This window comes from Gnatocerus cornutus, chromosome 7 (genome assembly GCF_029298725.1).
Source record: "Gnatocerus cornutus isolate USDA-ARS CGAHR chromosome 7, icGnaCorn1.1, whole genome shotgun sequence".
Lineage (NCBI taxonomy): Eukaryota > Metazoa > Arthropoda > Insecta > Coleoptera > Tenebrionidae > Gnatocerus > Gnatocerus cornutus.
Genome location: NC_142239.1, coordinates 18,022,769 through 18,040,054, shown reverse-complemented (window position 1 = coordinate 18,040,054; position 17,286 = coordinate 18,022,769). Strand labels below are relative to the sequence as shown.

Below are 17,286 nucleotides of genomic sequence, written 5' to 3'. Positions count from 1 at the left end.
AAGGGAGAGACACGTTGGCACGAATTCCTTTATTTAAAACTCCTTTTCTTTTAGTTCTTTGAGGATCTTCTTGAACCACATGTGGACGCAGACTTGGAAGACTCGGACGGTGAGTGTGCCCCTGATAACTAAAACTTAGTTAGAGGAAAGGCGCAGTTACCAACTAACTCAAGAGGAAGATGTTGATGCTGAGAGTAGCCCACGGTAGCCAGGGGACTTTCTTCACCTTCCGCAGCCCCTCCAAAGTCGTCATCACTCCCTGGTAGTGATTGTAATAAAGATTGTAACAGTTGACTGCAATCCACGGAAGAATAAATCCGATCTGCTCCTAGAAAACCCCAAAAGTGCTGGAATACCATCACTAGAACTCACATTCTTGAGGCCTCTACACAACAACACGGAGACAAAGAACATGATGAGGAGTTGAGCCACTGAAAACGACAATGTTGTGCCTGTCAGGTTGGAGTTGAGGGTGCTTTCAGAGGCGGCGTACAACCCCGTGGTGGTCCACATGATCACCGACAAAATCGGAGTCAGCTCTCGGTACTTCTCTTTGAGCAGAGCCAAGCTCCTTCGGTAGTTCACCGGGCGCTTGATAAAAATCGTGCTCGTGCTCATGTTCACATCTTGAATTTTCACGCAATGTCAAATCCACCAGCCAACTGTCGGAGTTTCGGGAAAATGACGTTCAAAAATTTCAGTTCGAAATGAAAATACCATTCCACACAGTGCTGGGTCCCCATCTGAAGCGCAATTACTACTTTCTTCGTCACTTCTGTAGCCACCCATTCCTCTGCATTTCGGACATCTACACTTTGATCCTCGGACTTCTCGGAGTGGTGTGGGTTTCGCCTGTAGTCAAAACAGTTCACATTTCGTATTGCAGGTTTTCAGTGTTTTTGACATCGCCATGATACTCAAGTGCGGACCGACCTTACCCGGCTACTTGGTGAGAACCAGAGGAGACTTCGGGAAAGTTCTTCGCCCAACGAGACAAAGAGACCTCAAGTTGATCGCGCTGCTCATTTCCTTCGAGTACTACTTTTTCTTGCTGGCGGGAGTTGTTTCGGTAAGTTCGCAACACGAGGAATTGACGTGATTTGATGTTGCAGAGAAACGCGGTGTTCTTTTTACCATTTCTGATGCTGTACGCTTTTATCATTCTGATGGAGATCACGACGCTGTTCTTGAGGCTCTTCACCGAAGGGTTCAACTTTAATAAAAGCAGCCTGTTTACGAGCATGTTCGTGGTGTACAACTGGCTGTGCGTCTTTTGCTGTTTCTGGCACAAGCTGGAGTACTGTGATTATTGATAAGCAATAAAAGCATTGTGGAGAGTTTGACTTTGAATTTCCCGCCTTTGAGTTCTCGATGCTGGGCTGCGTTCATAAAAATCACTCTGTGTAAAATGGGACACAAAAACGCTCATAAAGATGCGCAATGCTTTCTGTCACTCGACTTTGAGCGTTCATAAATACCACGCCACGTGCTCGAAAATCGCCACGTCAAATGTTTGTTGCCATAAATCATTATTTCTTAACCTTTCACCCCTTTGAACCTGAAAATAAGTCTCCGCACCCCGATGAAAATTGTGCTTCAATTTTTTAGTTTAGAAAAATACATTTTTAAAAAAATTTTTGTTTATTAAAAAATGTACATTTTATAATATCAATTAGCTTCTCCCGCCCAATGATTTTGGTCAAATTCCTAAATCGAAAAAGAAGCTCGAGATCTACCTACTGGCCAAATTTGAGATCGATCGAACAAATTAGGAAAAATGAAAATCAACTTTCCGAAACTTTGGTCGACAGTTATTTGTTGTCAGATCTGAATTTAAGTCTCAGATTTAGAATCTGCGGAAAATTCTGCGTACACTGATGTATAATAACTCAAGTTCTCTTGAAAAAATAAGCGAGATATCAATATCAGAAATTTGGCATTGTTTTAGTCATAAATTTTTGCGAAAATTTGCAAATTTCGACTGTAGAAAATTCAAACAATTGTTTCTTATGTAAAAAATTGCGAGAAAAACGATGGCGTAAACCGCATCTCATTATCTAAAATAGTTTCCGAGATATCGAGCGCGAGTTGTTTTGAACCTTCAAAAATTTGGCCCTCTGGCGACAACCCAAAAATTCAAACGACCATAACTCAGTTATTTGTTGACGAAAATTGAAAATTCTCATGTTTTTGGATTTAGCGTGACATTCTGCGTAAAATGAGCCCAGATTTGTTGAGTTTGCTTAATAAATAAACGAGGCATTGGCCAAAAACTGTTTGGAAGACGTCATTTTAGGGTGATTTTCAATCAATGTTCTTAAAATGAAAACGACGTTTAATAGCTTTGAATTATGCATCAGTCGAGAGAGGAGCTCGAAGTCTATCTACTGGCTAAATTTGAGATCGATCGGACAAATAGTTTAAAAGCTATGGCCAAAAGTAAAAAAATTGAAAAATTTTTATCGTTTGAGTGGGAATTTTTTTTCGCGAAAAATTGACTATCGAATTTTGGGCTTTTGAGAATATTTTCTAACGTAAAATGAGCCGAGAAAAAGAATGGCGCAAACCGCATCTCAATATCTCAAATAGTTTTCGAGATATTTAACTTTAAAAATTTCAAAAAATGAGAAAAATTGAAAATCAACTTTCCGAAACTTTGATCGACCATAACTCAGTTATTTGTTGTCGGATTTGAATTTAAATCTCAGATCTGGAATCTACGGAAAATTCTGCGTTCACTGATGTATAATAACTTTAGTTTACTCTAAAAAATAAGCGAGATATCGATATCAAAAATTTTGCCAAAGTTTTAGTCATGAATTTTTGCGAAAATTTGCAAATTTCGACTGTAGAAAATTTAAACAATTGTTTCTTATGTAAAAAATTGCGAGAAAAACGATGGCGCAAACCGCATCTCAATATCTGATATAGTTTCCGAGATATCGAGCGCGAGTTGTTTTGAACCTTCAAAAATTTGGCCCTCTGGCGACCACCCAAAAATTCAAACGATCATAACTTAGTTATTTGTTGGCGAAAATTGAAAATTCTCATGTTTTTGGATTTAGCGTGACATTCTGCGTAAAATGAGCCCAGACTTGTTGAGTTTGCTTAATAAATAAACGAGGCATTGGCCAAAAACTGTTTGGAAGACGTCATTTTAGGGTAATTTTCAATCAATGTTTTTAAAATGAAAACGACGTTTAATAGCTTTGAATTATGCATCAGTCGAGAGAGGAGCTCGAAATCTCTCTACTGGCTAAATTTGAGATCGATCGGACAAATAGTTTACAAGCTATGGCCAAAAATAAAAAAATTGAAAAATTTTCATCGTTTGAGTCGGAATTTTTTTTCGCGAAAAATTGACTATCGAATTTTGGGCTTTTGAAAACATTTTCTAACGTAAAATGAGCCGAGAAAAAGAATGGCGTAAACCGCATCTCAATATCTCAAATAGTTTCCGAGATATTTAACTTTAAAAATTACAAAAAATGAGAAAAAATGAAAATCAACTTTCCGAAACTTTGATCGGCCATAACTCAGTTATTTGTTGTCGGATCTGAATTTAAATCTCAGATCTGGAATCTACGGAAAATTCTGCGTTCACTGATGTATAATAACTTTAGTTTACTCTAAAAAATAAGCGAGATATCGATATCAAAAGTTTGCCAAAGTTTTAGTCATGAATTTTTGCGAAAATTTGCAAATTTCGACTGTAGAAAATTCAAACAATTGTTTCTTATGTAAAAAATTGCGAGGAAAACGATGGCGCAAACCGCATCTCAATATCTGATATAGTTTCCGAGATATCGAGCGCGAGTTGTTTTGAACCTTCAAAAATTTGGCCCTCTGGCGACAACCCAAAAATTCAAACGATCATAACTCAGTTATTTGTTGACGAAAATTGAAAATTGTCATGTTTTTGGATTCAGCGTGACATTTTGCGTAAAATGAGCCCAGATTTGTTGAGTTTGCTTAATAAATAAACGAGGCATTGGCCAAAAACTGTTTGGAAGACGTCATTTTAGGGTGATTTTCAATCAATGTTTTTAAAATGAAAACGACGTTTAATAGCTTTGAATTATGCATCAGTCGAGAGAGGAGCTCGAAATCCCTCTACTGGCTAAATTTGAGATCGATCGGACAAATAGTTTACAAGCTATGGCCAAAAATAAAAAAATTGAAAAATTTTCATCGTTTGAGTCGGAATTTTTTTTCGCGAAAAATCGACTATCGAATTTTGGGCTTTTGAAAACATTTTCTAACGTAAAATGAGCCGAGAAAAAGAATGGCGCAAACCGCATCTCAATATCTCAAATAGTTTCTGAGATATTTAACTTTAAAAATTACGAAAAATGAGAAAAAATGAAAGTCAACTTTCCGAAACTTTGATCGGCCATAACTCAGTTATTTGTTGTCGGATTTGAATTTAAATCTCAGATCTGGAATCTACGGAAAATTCTGCGTTACACTAATGTATAATAACTTAAGTTTACTCGAAAAAATAAGTGAGATGTTGATATCAGAAATTTAGGATAGTTTTATTTGTCGTGAATTTTTGCGAAAATTTTACCGAACATTTAAATAACCACGGAAACCGTTCATAAACGCAACAACACTCTGGCGAATCTCAGAGTGTTAATCACATCACTCTGACGTCACACGCTCGAACAGACGTCTCACTTTATGAACACACCCCTGCCGTGTGATTGGCTTAGATTCATACAGATCTCTAACTTATCTTCCAAGCCTTCAATTTTTAAATGTTTAAAATTTATCTTGGGATTCGTTTGAAATTTTACCCATTTTTGCAGATTTATAGAAAATGGAGTTTTCATTAATAATATCTTCGGAATCTGTCAGGTATTTCTGTATTTTCTAGACTTGAAAAGGCCGAAATCAGTTTTGAAACTGGAATTTAAGAATACCTGAGAGAATCTCATAATTTGGAAGCGGAAATTGGAGCCTTTTCCTCCTCGAGGTGCTGTTTTGGTCTAAGGGTGGCTTTCCCGCCGCGATTCAAATCGCAACCCTCACTCCCAACCCTTGAACGCCGATCCACAATGGCGAACACCCAACACTTTGTAAATGTTTGATCGCGTTACCAATCACCCTCAATTACTCTCACTTTCTGACTGGAATAATGGTAAGAACCCTTGGAACTCGAAATTTCGTTGTGAAAATCTCTTCGCTTTGCACCCTCTCATAAACCCCATGGCGGGTACTGATTCTTCCTGTTTAAAGATTAACATAACATTAGCATGTTCTTGATCGATTTTCCAGACAATATAAAGCCACGAATCATGAATTTCACACCGTTTGGAGGTCATTTCCCAACAGCCATTCCAACAATTCATCAGTTCGCTGCAAAGTTTTCTCAGGAAAACAATACTTTGTGTCCAACTCAGGAGAACAACAGCAATAGGTATACAGCCAATGGTGTACCTTCGTTTACTCAACATCATCCACCGCAACAACAAATGGTCAACAGCACCAAATATCAGACGAATTACATGAATCAGTCAATTTACCAACAGAACAATGTCCGGCAGGAAAAACGACAGGGTTACGAGCAGCAGGAGCTAGCGCAGGAATTATGTACGGCGATGCTCCAAGAAAAAAACGACAAAGTCTGTATTGCCCCCTCTCATCCTCCGTCTTAAGACTTTGTTTCAGAAGGAACAGGAAAGCGAGCGCAGGAATCAGCTGCAGCAGCAACAGAATCCCGGGATGCCGTCGTCGTGGCAGTCGTTAGCGACTCCTGGATCCACCGTCGCTGATTACCTGTCTCACTTACCAGCGTCGACGCTTCCACTGAGCCTCCACCACTTCCTGAAGTACTCAGCTGAGACTATCAAAAAAGAGAGTCAGACTAACCAGCAGTTGCCCCCAAACGAGCCGAACATCCTCAACAACGGCTTGAACGGGATGAGTAATACGATGGGCGCGACTCCCGCTCCGGTCAACCCCGTCCAGGCGCCTCCACCGAAGAAAAAGAAGAAGAAAAAGCCCGAGAAAGAGAAAAAGCCGCGACCGAAACCGGGCGAAATCCGGTTAACTACAGCTCTGGACGGTTCAACTCTTTATTGTTGTCCCGAGTGCCACATGGCGTATCCGGAGAAAGAACTCCTCGAGCAACACTTAGTGGGGCACACCTTAGAGCGCAGATTTGTCTGTGATATTTGCGGCGCTGGGTTGAAGAGGAAAGACCACTTGACGAGACATAAACAATCGCACAATCCTGAACGACCGTACGTTTGCACGGTCTGTCTCAAAGCCTTCAAACGCAAAGAGCAGTTAACACTGCACTTTGTGATCCACTCCGGGGAGAAGAGACACATCTGCACCGAATGCGGAAAGGGGTTCTATCGGAAGGATCACTTGCGAAAGCACACCCGCTCCCACATCGCCAGGAGAGTGAAAGCTGAGCTTTCGCAACACGGAAACTCTCAGAATATTCAGATACAAGGGCCGACGCCCTCCACAGTGAGTCAAGGTATACTCTCGTAATTCTTCAGTTGTTTTTAAGAGGTTTGGTGCTGCCAACGGTTGTTTGTATCTTGGCTGTGAAAATTTACAATAAGGTCTCCGTCGTTTGGTCGAAATTGTTGGTGTCGTTGGACGCACCAAACCTCATATACAGAGTGATTTGTTTTACTAGTCATGGTATCGATTTTCGTCGCGACTACCTCAACCTTTTTTGTGATAAAATTCGCGCGCTCTGTATATATTTTGGTACAAAATTTGCTTTAAAAAATAGTACAAAACTATCGTTGTTTGTTATGTTTCTTTAGTTTAGATTTTAGACGACAAAACGAGTATTATTTGCCAATGTAATGATAAGCAATTGAAAGTCTGCCATTTGTAAATTTAGATTTTCAGACGAGGCTTTCCAAATTTGCACTTTTTAGGCGTAGAATTTATTGTGATTTGCGAACATATTGACATTATGTTTGATATTTGGGTACTATTACGTAAGGAACGAGTATAAAAATATTTTGTAAGGCAGAAAATTTATGAAGAGTGTTTATAATAAGCATGTATGTATATCGAGATATTTGTATGGATTTAATATCTATTTTTAAAATGATAATTATAACGACACTCCAAACTTTCGTTCGTCAATTTGTGCTTTCAAAAAGCAATAATTCAACAGTATTGCCGCTGAAACCTGCAACGTTTCGGTTCTTAGTCTACAGTGTTTTGTGTATTGTAATAGAATAGTCCACACTTTCGTTCCGAGTAAAAGAATATTTTAGTATACAACACTACAATAAAAAATAGTACAAACATGTATGCCATATAACCTTAAGATAAGTCAAAATACATGTCTATACCAAATGAAATAATTTTTAGTCATTAGTTACAGAAAGAATTTACACTTCGGGGCTTTTTTCCCACTTTTTACATCATCAAGTGTAAATACTTTTTTGTACCGCTTGTAGCCCAGAGCTTCCCATGTATTTGCTTTATTATGTACGACAAATAAACAATTAAACTGATTTTATACGCTTTTTCTTTATTTAGGGACTCATTACAATTAACTTTGTTTTATTTACATACAGGGTGTACACACCCGAATAAAGGCAAAGATTTTAACCCAAATATCAAACTCCGCTGAACATGATTCTGCAAAAAAAACGAAATTCGAATGAAACAAAATGTCCTCGGATTACCAGTTATTTATCAACCCAAAGACTGCAAAAACCGTTTTGAACAAAAAACGTTTACGCTCTTATTATACTTGTTTAACTTTCACTTAATTACTGGTTTTAAAAACATCATTTTCAAATGTGCCTATTGAGAAAAATTATTTGTTTTAAATAAATTGTGCCATCAAAAGGGTCAGTCTCTATTTTGATTGGTTTAAAAAGCGATTTCTCCCCATTTGCGACCAGTTTGCAAAAAACAATTTAATTGAAAAAAATGGTACAAGAAAAAACTTTCAATTTCCCGTTTTTAAAACTCAAAAACTTGGACACTTGCATAACACAGCTTATCTTTGACGAAAATTGCACCTTTTTATACCTGTATTGGTAATGGGTCTCATCTCGTCTTTGCCACCTTTAATTGACTTGTTTTGACACCTTTTTCTAATTGTATCGATCAAAAAGCAATTAGGAAAGGATTCCCAAATAAAAAAGTTCAGTAAACAGGCGATCCACAATTTTTGAAAAAATTGTTAGTGGCTTCATTGTGATCATCATGTTATAGAGCGCCGATATTTGAATATTACTGAAACCTGAAGTAATAACGAATTTCGGATTCCGAATTGGAAGGCAATTTTGTTTAATCTTGTTTAAGAATCTGGTGGAATAATTTAAGGTCTGTCTATAATTCGTAGATCGGTTTTGCTGGCTACAATGTGATCATCTCAAGCAAGTGCTAAATGGTTTTGATGGACCAACTTAAGAAAGAAATCTTTGCATGTGCGCTTAAGAAGTGTGAAAACCTTTTTGCACCACTTGAGGCCCAGAGCTTCGCATGAATGTGCTTTATTATGTACGACAAATGAAACCTAATTTCCAGCTATTTTCTTTTTAATTAGAGCGCCACGAAAAAACGTATTGCAATGAATATAGATTTATTTACATATTTACAAAGATGCAAAGTCTAAACAGTCAATTTTAACTGGCACATATCACAAAAAATTCTGCGGATTCACCACAATTTGAACATTCTTCGCCCATTTATTGGCATGCGTTCTCTCGTGCTTCCTCATATGATCCTTCCTCTTGAACCTCTTCCCACAAATTGTACAAGGAAATGCCCTCTCGGACGAGTGAATAACAGAATGACTGGCAACGTGTTCTTTCCTCTTGAAGGATTTCCCACAAATCGTACAAGCGAACGGTCTTTCGCTTCCATGGGCTGTCTTCTTGTGCCGGTACAAATGCTCCGGACGCTTCAAAACTTGTCCACAGAAACCACAGACGTGGAAATCCAATCCCAGTTCCTGCAAATACGTCCGAAGGAGTTCCACATTTGGAAAAGTCAACTGGTCGTAGTGGTATTGAGGAGAACCATCGCTCCCCGTGGTCATGGGAATTTTCGACACAGAACGACGTTGTGGTTTTTCATTCCTCAACGACTGGTACGCCATAATCTGGGCTTCGATGATGGCGTCGATTTCCGAAGACAGTGATGAAAACTCACTGGAGTTTGAGAGTTCGTCATCGGGAGCAGGGAGCTGCGGAACAACCTGATGAGGACTTTCACTCTGGTAGAAGAACTGGAGGATTTCGTCAAATTCTGCAGTTTGTGAGGGTGACAGACTTGATGTTGAGCACGGAGAAAGTGGAGTTGATGGTTCGAATTGTTGAAGGGGGTAAAACGAGTACGAGCCCTGGCCGGTTTTCAAATTCACTGGGTCTGTAGGTTGGCACCCACAGTCTTGAAAACCGCTGCTGTGGTCCAATGGGCAAAAGTTCGTGAAGTAGTTCAAAAGACTGGAGTCCATTTTGGTTCTGGAAGAAAATCGAGAAAATTAGGATTGTTTCAAATAGCAAAGAAAAAAATACTTACAATTTCAGTTTCAAAAACTGTCAAAACTTGGACACAGTTTATCTTCGTTGCAAAGTTAAACCAATAATGGGAGTTTTTCGAAAATTGCACCTATTTATACCTGAATTAATAAAGGGTCCCTTCCCCATTTTGCCACCCTTAATTGACTTGTTTTGACACCTTTTTCTAACTGTATCCATTAGAAAGCAATTAAGAAAGGATTCGCAAAGATGAGAAGTTTATGTAAACCCAAGTAATCCACAATTTTGGAAAAAAGTTTTAGTGGCTTTAATGTGATCATCATGTTTTGACAAGCGCCGATATTTCTTAATCCGGACCTGATGACACCTCAAGCAGGTGCTAATTGGTTTTGTCGGATCAACTGAAGTTGTTTTGACCTTTCAGGTAAACTCTGCGAATAATTGCGTAAATAAAACGCAAATTAAAAAAGAAACAGTTTTTATTTCCGTGTAATGTAATGCAATGTCAGTAGTATAAAAAAATAGGTACAGCAGAATTTCGACATTCGCCCGTTTTAACATCCTTTTTCCGTTATGCTAAGTTACGTATGTCCTAGAATGGATCACAATTAGAGCCCAATATTCAGAATTTTAACCATAGTCTTGGCTGGCTTGCCAGTAGTAAACTCTCGACATAAAACCACGAAAAATTGAAGTCACAATGATATAAAAGTCGCATCTACAGAGAGTTCATTACTTAAATAAATATAAATGTAAAAATATAACCAACTTTCCCAAAAAATCATAAATATGTAAATTAAAGCGACTATAGATACAATGCTCTTTACAAATAAACCCAAAACCGACTAAACTAATCACTAATTATTCGTTTGTACAAAATCTGCCCAATCAGAGAGTCATCGAGTCTTTTTTTAACTGTAATATTGCAACTATGGAAAATCGGAACATTAGTCTGACAATAATACTGCGGTGATGAAAACGTATTACCAGACCAACTGAAAATTAACAATACTACCCTGCGGATTCGCAGATCGGCTCAGGGTTGATAAACTACACAATTAAATATTATATAGAGAATAAATATGAATATATGTCCATATAATATATACATAGTTATAAAAATGTCAACAATGTTCTTTAAGATCACTTAATAGTACCTAGTTAGTTTATTTTCAATTTTGGGGCATTATAATTCCTTCGGATGCTGTTGGCAAGACCACCGTGCTCACTTGGTTGCCGTCTTCTTCGGTATTCGCGGTTACTTGGATGTGGTGTTGAGGCACCTGGATTTGGACAGGGATTTGCATTTGGGACGTGGGGACCTAAAACAAGGAAACTCGTTCAAAACGCCGTCTAGTAGGCACGATTTTAGTTTAATTTGTTGGTAGCACTGTTACCAACGCAACTGCCTACTTCGACACCGTCGAACTTGATAATTTTAGTACTGAACTGTTCTTCTTTACCTGTATTGTGACTTGTGTCGTCGTGGGCTCCTTTATGATGATGTTTTGATTCCGCTCCGCTTGTTCTTTCGCTCTTCTCGTAATATGCGACCTCGCATGTTTCCTCAGATGATCCTTCCTGTAAAACCCTTTCCCGCACTCTGCACAAATCTCCGTCTTCTCCCCTGAATGTATAACAAAATGAAGATTCAAATGTTCCTTTCGTTTAAATCCCTTCATGCACACCGAACACACGAAAGGCCTCTCCGGATTGTGCCCAAGTTTGTGTCTTTCTAAATGCTCTTTCCTCTTCAAACCCGCTCCACAAATATCGCAAATAAACCGCCTTTCGATTTTATGTCCCACGAGATGCTGCTCCAATAATTCCTTCTCAGGATACGCCATGTGACATTCCGGACAACAAAACAGCGTCGTCCCGTCTAAAGCAGTGGCGATGTGAACTTGTCCAGGCTTGGGTTTCTTCGGTTTCGGAGGTTTTTTCTTGTATTTCTTCTTTTTCTTCCCTTTGTCGGGATCGTCCACGTTCTCTTCGGTTTCCATCTCGCCTTCTACTTCGTTCAAGATGAGTTGTTCTTGGTCATCGGTGGTAATGCTGATGGCTTCAATCACACCTTCTTCGGTGATTTGCTCGCGCTTGATTTCGGGATTGTTGAACTTCAAGAACTGTTGGAGACTTAGAGGGAGAGTACTGTGCTGTTGCATCTTTTGGAGATATTCTTGGACGCTGGCGTTCTGGAGGTACTGGGCGGGAATCGCCGTTATCGACGTCCCCGCTTCGTTGCCATCCTCGTCTTTCCCTTGAGTGATCTCGTTCTTGATGAGAGCCACCGGAGTCACATCTTTCCCGCTCTTCTCCGGTTCCGCTTGGATCAACTGGATGTCTTGAGGCTGCAGCGCCGCCACCACCGTCATGCCTTCCGCGATACCATTTTGTCCATCAACCTAAACACAACCAATCTACCTCCGTTCCATCATCTTCGCATCTACTTACAATTTGTATTCCCTCCTGATTCGGATTATACGCCACTGTCAACACCGTCGCCCCCTGCCCGAACGTTTGGAGCGGCAACTGCGAAATGTGGTACTTTGGGGACTCCCCGGAGCTCGCCTGCGATACTTGAGTCTGCACGGGATTCACAACCTGGATTTGGACGTGTTGCTGGGGGTCGCCGGGCTTCGCCCCCGGCATGGTTATAGGCAAAGTGATGAGGGTTTGACCGGTATTTTGGCCTTGGGACGTAGCCGTGGCGAAGGTGTTGGCGTCCAATGGTCGGATGTAATGGACGCCATTTTCGCCCCCTTGCAAAACACCGACCACTTGGCCGTTGGGCGTCGTGACGCTCTGAGTCAGCTTCCCGGCAGAAAACTGGGTGGCCACGGGCAGCGCCGCCGAGATGGGAACGCCCACGCCAAACGTCGAGAAGTTCATCTCGGGAGGATTCTGAAAAATTATAAATAAATATCATGGAAAATGTATTTTGGGTTGCATTTTTACAATAATTTAAAAAAACTAGGTAATAACAATTTTTTAGGCTATTTAAACTGAAAATGAAATTTTTAGGTCTCAAAAGCGGCCTAAAAGTCAGTCTTTTCTGGCCGCAAAATATTTTTGGCCGATCTATGGTGGCGCCATCTATCCATAGTTTTGCATATTACATCAAGATATCGATGTTACCCCCAATTTTATCATTATTTGGGTAAAATCAAATCGACACACTGCTGTTTTTTGAAGGATTCATAAATATTTACAATTATTCAGTTGTTATAAATGATTAAATCAAAAAATCATAAATAAAAATTAATTAACTTGTAAATTTAATGATGTCGCCTAACAAGACTTGTGTGTATCACGGCCAAAAAAGAAACACTTTTTGGCCTTGGTACACAAAAAACTATTGTTCAATTGAGGAATTATTGTTCAAAACTCAATAAATCCATTTCATAAATTTTTACAATTGTTTAGAAAAAACGATAATTTGTTCAATTTTCTTCAATTATTTTGCCATAAGAGAGTAATACAATGTTTTAGCAAAAGGTTTATTACTGAATAAAAAATACACATTGTTAGATTTACCCAAAAAAATCTCAAATTCACATCAAACCCATTGTCAGTCAAAATTGGATTAATTGAGTTTTGAAAAACAACTGCTCAATTATAAAGTTTTATTGGAAATTTGAAAAGCTGAAAGTTAGCAATATCAAATAATAACAATTTAAAGAAACGGAAATCCATAAAAAGTTACTCGAAGTCGGGGAAATCTATAATTTATAAATTTGTGGTTTCTCATTCATTGCACATTTTTCCCACCCGAAAATTGCATTGTTTTCGACCGAGCAGCATAAAAAAGTGAAAATTATCGAACAAATAGCGTAAAAACCCAACCGCGCCATAAAATTTCCAAAAAGTCGTCTCCACTTTTCGCGAATTTCCGGTCGATCTGCTTCGAATTTTAACCTTTCCGGTTCTTCTCCTTGGTTTTTAGACCTCGAAAAAATCCCATTTTCAACAAGGTGTTTGACCTTTGCGATGCTCACTAGACCATTATAAAATATCAGTAAAGTAGTACCTACACCTACAATTAGTTTTAATTACCCCCGGAAAAGTACTGGAAGGGGTACCAACGGAATAACTAAAGCCCACGAAAAAAAAATCTTACCTAATCACAAAATCGTGTCACTCAAACCTTGGAACTTTCCCGCTCCTCCGTGAAAAAAAAACTCAAAACAAAACGCAGAATTTGACAACAGTGTCCTTGGGAGTGCCACCACGGCCCAAGAGGGGATGAAATGCCGGGGTAGAGCGGATCAAAACCTCGCACATAAGTTCAGAGTGGTACACACGAAGAGTGGCAGAAGAACGGTTTGGAAAGTGGGGTACTCGTAGAAAACGCGTCACGTGACAAGGTTCCGTTCTCTTCCAGTACACTTGTTGGTACCACGCTCAACTGCGATGGTGATAGAGAAATCTATCGTGGGGATGGCAACCCATTTACCTACTTTACCATACTTTCACCTACGACCAGTATACAGGTTGTCTTTATCTGACGCGTTAAGACCCAAGAGAAATGATCTCGGAACACTTTTACTTCTGGAGCTGTCATCCGGGATTGAAGATGACGCAAAGTCGCACGAAACGTCATTGTAACGGAGGAAATAGGACGCAACGATGAAGAGTACAGTAAGCGGAAATAAAACAAAACCCGTGACAGATGGTAGCTGCGTTTGTACGATCGTTCGGAGTCGACGCGGTCAAAAACGTCCATGTAAACGTTCCAAACAAAGACCAGGGAAAATCCCAATAATCGTCTTTAAATATTTATTTTTCAGAGCGGAACGATGTCACAACAGTGATATTTGCATGTCTTCACCTTAGACTTTCACTACTTCGAGGTCGCAGCTCTATACAATTTGCAACCCCCGTAATAGTCGTGAGATTATGACTCAACAAGGTTAAAAACGGATTGTCGCTTTTTTCCTACTTTGTTTTTAGTCAAGAGTGCGTGGCTCGGAACGACCGTCATTTTTTCGACCTTCAAGGTTCGATTTTTTTGTTTTTGGCTGACGTTTCCGTACGTTATGAATGGGGTACTCCCGTAGTACTCGGGAAGGTGGAGCGAATCTTTAAAGGAAGTGGGAGAAAAAATGAGGGGGTGGGAGGTACTATTGAAAGGAGGAGATAAGTGGGAAAAATTGCGGCGATTTGGAGGTGGATTTCGAGAAAAAACGGTACTAGATGAGGCTTTTCACGGAATTTTACGTTGGTAGTCCTGAAGAATGTAGACTGACATTTGCAAATGTCACTGTGGCAGAAATGGGGTCACGTTTTTATGATGGAGGCTAGAAAAAGTTGTCAAATGGCAAACTGCTTATTCGCACGGAATAAGATGATTATTGTCGCGTTTTTTATTTGTTCCATTAATGTGGGAATAATTGTAAAATTGACAGTTGTCGACTTTGACATTACATTTTCTGTGTTTGCAATTGAAAATGGTGCCAACCTTGACATAAGAAAATGCCAAAGTTGGCATAACAAGGTCCCAACTTGAAGTCATTAAATAAACAAGCGGATGGAATGACGTTTAGATGACAAGTCTCTGAAGGTGGCCGAAACGCGTTCGAAATCTGGTCCTGTTATAGAGCGAACCAGTTTTCCATTTTCTAAATTTACGCATGAACCTTGAAAAGCAATCAACGTTCAGAATTACGTAACGACATAACGCATTATTTCCTAAACTAATCGCATTACTGAACAAAAAAGCGCTGCACATGACGTAAAAACAACAATAAACGCAGTAATTAATGATTGGCTAATGGGTGTGTCAAAGACAAAGCAAAAATGGTAATAAGAGGCTTATGTAGGGAGCTCCGCCAGTCGTTTGAGCAGATGTTTGGGGCTCTACCCCATTCTAACCCCAAAAAGAACGACTTTATAATGCACAAAAACGCAGATGGTGATTTCCACGTCCCGTTAGGTTATCGACCTTGTCGAACGAAGTCGTGGAAGTAAGGCGTATCTATGACGATGACGTCGTTCTAACGTGGTGGAGGGAAGTGGTGGTGGTTTAGGAAGAATGTGGGGATGAATATATCCTACCAGAATACACTATGAGCACCCCTTCCACAAATTCTACATCACAGCGACGAAGCTCCCTACCCTAAAATGCCCGCGACCCGCGAAAAGACACGAGAAATGCTCTGGGGCGGACGTGGCGGCCCTTCAATCGATTATTTCCTACACATACCTCTTAAGAACAACCACGAAGACCTAGAGGACCTCTTCGCACCTTTAACACCACTTCGTCATCAAACGCTTGCTGTAATGTCCGGATCTGAACGGTTGCCAAGGTCTTGCGTTAACGGATTCATAGATGGCACGTGACGCGTTTTCGGTTTAAATTTGCGCGCCAAAATCGCAGTTTTTGGGGGAAAGACCACACCTACGCCCAGCAAGGCTGGGGATGCATTTTTAAAAATGACGAGACGACTTCAAACCAATTAATACATGATAATGCGACTTTTTTATTACTAATTTCGTAAACAAAGTTAAGAATTATCCGACTGGATTAAGAAATGTTTGTTTTGGATACTTAGCAAAAACAACGCGTGATCTCCAAGAAAGTATTGCATCAGCGGAATTCACAGCAAAATTGCACAAAAATGGCCAAATCGCAAGAGTTTTTATTCAGCTGACATTTCGCTAAAGACCAACAAAACTGTCCTAAAACAGAAGACATTACCATTCAGGTTCAGTTCACCTAGATAACGACTATTATTATTATTGTTACTAAACAAGAAGATGCCAAGTTGCGTCAGTCGAGGAAGATTTCGATACTTTATTTGCAACTTACTCAATATTGATAACACGTGCGTCTGTAATTAAAAATCGAACACAAGCAGCCCTGTGTTTTTGTAACATGTTGGTAGCCCTTAATTTCGACACTTCATTACCAAAGCGTCTAAAGCAGAGCTGCCAACATCTAGATAATTCCATTCTTTGGGACTATCAATACCTCCATTTGCTTTACTTATTTATTTAAGACGTCACTTCCATGACTAAACAAACGCCTAAAAATAATTTAAAGAACACATCTTAATAGGCACATAAATGCATAATAAAACCTAAAATTATAACAATACTGAACTCCGACACGCCCTAAAAACTGTGCCAGTAAAATCTACAAAAAGACGTTCCCAAAATGAAGCTCATATTGTACACAATAAGTGGTCCATACAATACATTAATAAAAATAAAAAATGTATAAACAGTCTTGTTAGGGCTGAGCCCCCTACCATTGTCACACCTGCTGACAACCCCTCTGCAGTCTTTCCACATACATCTCAAATAGCAACTTATTTATATTAAAATAATGCGGATTCTGATTCTCGCTAAGATCTGGCGTGTATTGGGGTACATTCCAATCGAGGCTCTGCACCGAACTGGGAGGCGACTCCGGTAAATGGTTGTGGAAATTCGGGGGACCTGGGCCCCATTCCGCGGCTCCCACAGGATTCGAACTTAACAAGCCGTTATTAATATGAAGATTGTTGATCCGTTTTGAAAGAGGCATGAACTCCACCTCGTCCTCCTGGAGACTGCGCCCCCGTTTCCTGAAATTTAAAGGGACCAGCTGAGATTTTCGATTTTCGACCTTATTGCTACAAGGGGGCACATGCACGGAAATCATTGAAATCTTATACTAAGAAGAGAACTCACCTGTTTTGAGTCATGTTAACCTAGTTTGAGACAGATAATGGCAGATTTGGCTCGGGGACGACGTTTTTTTTTTTGACAAAAAGGAGTTCGGTTACAATCGCAGGGAATTTGAGCTGGAATGTTGGTA

At 39.6% G+C, this 17,286-nt stretch overlaps 5 protein-coding genes across 6 annotated transcripts; 2 read left to right on the top strand and 3 right to left on the bottom strand.

The window, feature by feature from the left end:
* Positions 1-33: 33 nt before the first annotated feature.
* Positions 34-620, bottom strand: LOC148171986 (uncharacterized). The gene is made up of 3 exons (XM_088040944.1): positions 373-620; positions 169-328; positions 34-128 (listed from the first exon to the last, which is right to left on the bottom strand). Exons 1-3 carry the CDS (start codon positions 616-618, stop codon positions 34-36), a joined length of 501 nt encoding a protein of 166 aa, XP_087897070.1. The 5' UTR covers positions 619-620.
* Positions 621-637: 17 nt separating this feature from the next.
* Positions 638-1,313, top strand: LOC148171985 (uncharacterized). The gene is made up of 3 exons (XM_088040943.1): positions 638-839; positions 887-1,069; positions 1,113-1,313. The coding sequence occupies exons 1-3, from the start codon at positions 708-710 to the stop codon at positions 1,311-1,313; spliced, it is 516 nt and encodes a 171-aa protein (XP_087897069.1). The 5' UTR covers positions 638-707.
* Positions 1,314-5,031: 3,718 nt separating this feature from the next.
* LOC148171984 (uncharacterized) lies at positions 5,032-6,602 on the top strand. The gene is made up of 3 exons (XM_088040851.1): positions 5,032-5,143; positions 5,281-5,627; positions 5,674-6,602. Exons 1-3 carry the CDS (start codon positions 5,086-5,088, stop codon positions 6,505-6,507), a joined length of 1,239 nt encoding a protein of 412 aa, XP_087896977.1. The 5' UTR covers positions 5,032-5,085; the 3' UTR covers positions 6,508-6,602.
* Positions 6,603-9,943: 3,341 nt separating this feature from the next.
* LOC148171983 (uncharacterized) lies at positions 9,944-15,780 on the bottom strand. Of its 2 annotated transcripts, none has more exons than XM_088042369.1 (4): positions 15,688-15,780; positions 11,937-12,386; positions 10,946-11,887; positions 9,944-10,804 (listed from the first exon to the last, which is right to left on the bottom strand). In XM_088042369.1, the coding sequence occupies exons 2-4, from the start codon at positions 12,372-12,374 to the stop codon at positions 10,655-10,657; spliced, it is 1,530 nt and encodes a 509-aa protein (XP_087898495.1). In that variant the 5' UTR covers positions 12,375-12,386; positions 15,688-15,780; the 3' UTR covers positions 9,944-10,654. The 2 variants fall into 2 exon arrangements, with proteins under 2 accessions (XP_087898495.1, XP_087898496.1); XM_088042370.1 differs by lacking the exon at positions 15,688-15,780 and adding an exon at positions 13,603-13,694.
* Positions 15,781-16,460: 680 nt separating this feature from the next.
* Positions 16,461-17,273, bottom strand: LOC148171982 (uncharacterized). The gene is made up of 2 exons (XM_088042373.1): positions 17,160-17,273; positions 16,461-17,053 (listed from the first exon to the last, which is right to left on the bottom strand). The coding sequence occupies exons 1-2, from the start codon at positions 17,171-17,173 to the stop codon at positions 16,741-16,743; spliced, it is 327 nt and encodes a 108-aa protein (XP_087898499.1). The 5' UTR covers positions 17,174-17,273; the 3' UTR covers positions 16,461-16,740.
* Positions 17,274-17,286: the final 13 nt, after the last annotated feature.

Bases quoted from the DNA above. Each gene is read 5' to 3' on its own strand.
- LOC148171984 (XM_088040851.1), top strand. From the start codon at position 5,086: ATGTTTGATCGCGTTACCAATCACCCTCAATTACTCTCACTTTCTGAC. The intron at 5,144-5,280 runs GTAAGAACCCTT...TCGATTTTCCAG, and splicing joins ACTTTCTGACTGGAATAATG to ACAATATAAAGCCACGAATC. The intron at 5,628-5,673 runs GTCTGTATTGCC...ACTTTGTTTCAG, and splicing joins TCCAAGAAAAAAACGACAAA to AAGGAACAGGAAAGCGAGCG.
- LOC148171983 (XM_088042369.1), bottom strand. From the start codon at position 12,374: ATGAACTTCTCGACGTTTGGCGTGGGCGTTCCCATCTCGGCGGCGCTG. The intron at 11,888-11,936 runs GTAAGTAGATGC...GGTTGTGTTTAG, and splicing joins ATCAGGAGGGAATACAAATT to GTTGATGGACAAAATGGTAT. The intron at 10,805-10,945 runs GTAAAGAAGAAC...TCCTTGTTTTAG, and splicing joins CGACACAAGTCACAATACAG to GTCCCCACGTCCCAAATGCA.
- LOC148171986 (XM_088040944.1), bottom strand. From the start codon at position 618: ATGAGCACGAGCACGATTTTTATCAAGCGCCCGGTGAACTACCGAAGG. The intron at 329-372 runs GTGAGTTCTAGT...GGGGTTTTCTAG, and splicing joins TGTGTAGAGGCCTCAAGAAT to GAGCAGATCGGATTTATTCT. The intron at 129-168 runs GTTAGTTGGTAA...ACTAAGTTTTAG, and splicing joins CATCAACATCTTCCTCTTGA to TTATCAGGGGCACACTCACC.
- LOC148171985 (XM_088040943.1), top strand. From the start codon at position 708: ATGAAAATACCATTCCACACAGTGCTGGGTCCCCATCTGAAGCGCAAT. The intron at 840-886 runs GTGTGGGTTTCG...TTCGTATTGCAG, and splicing joins TCCTCGGACTTCTCGGAGTG to GTTTTCAGTGTTTTTGACAT. The intron at 1,070-1,112 runs GTAAGTTCGCAA...TTGATGTTGCAG, and splicing joins TGCTGGCGGGAGTTGTTTCG to AGAAACGCGGTGTTCTTTTT.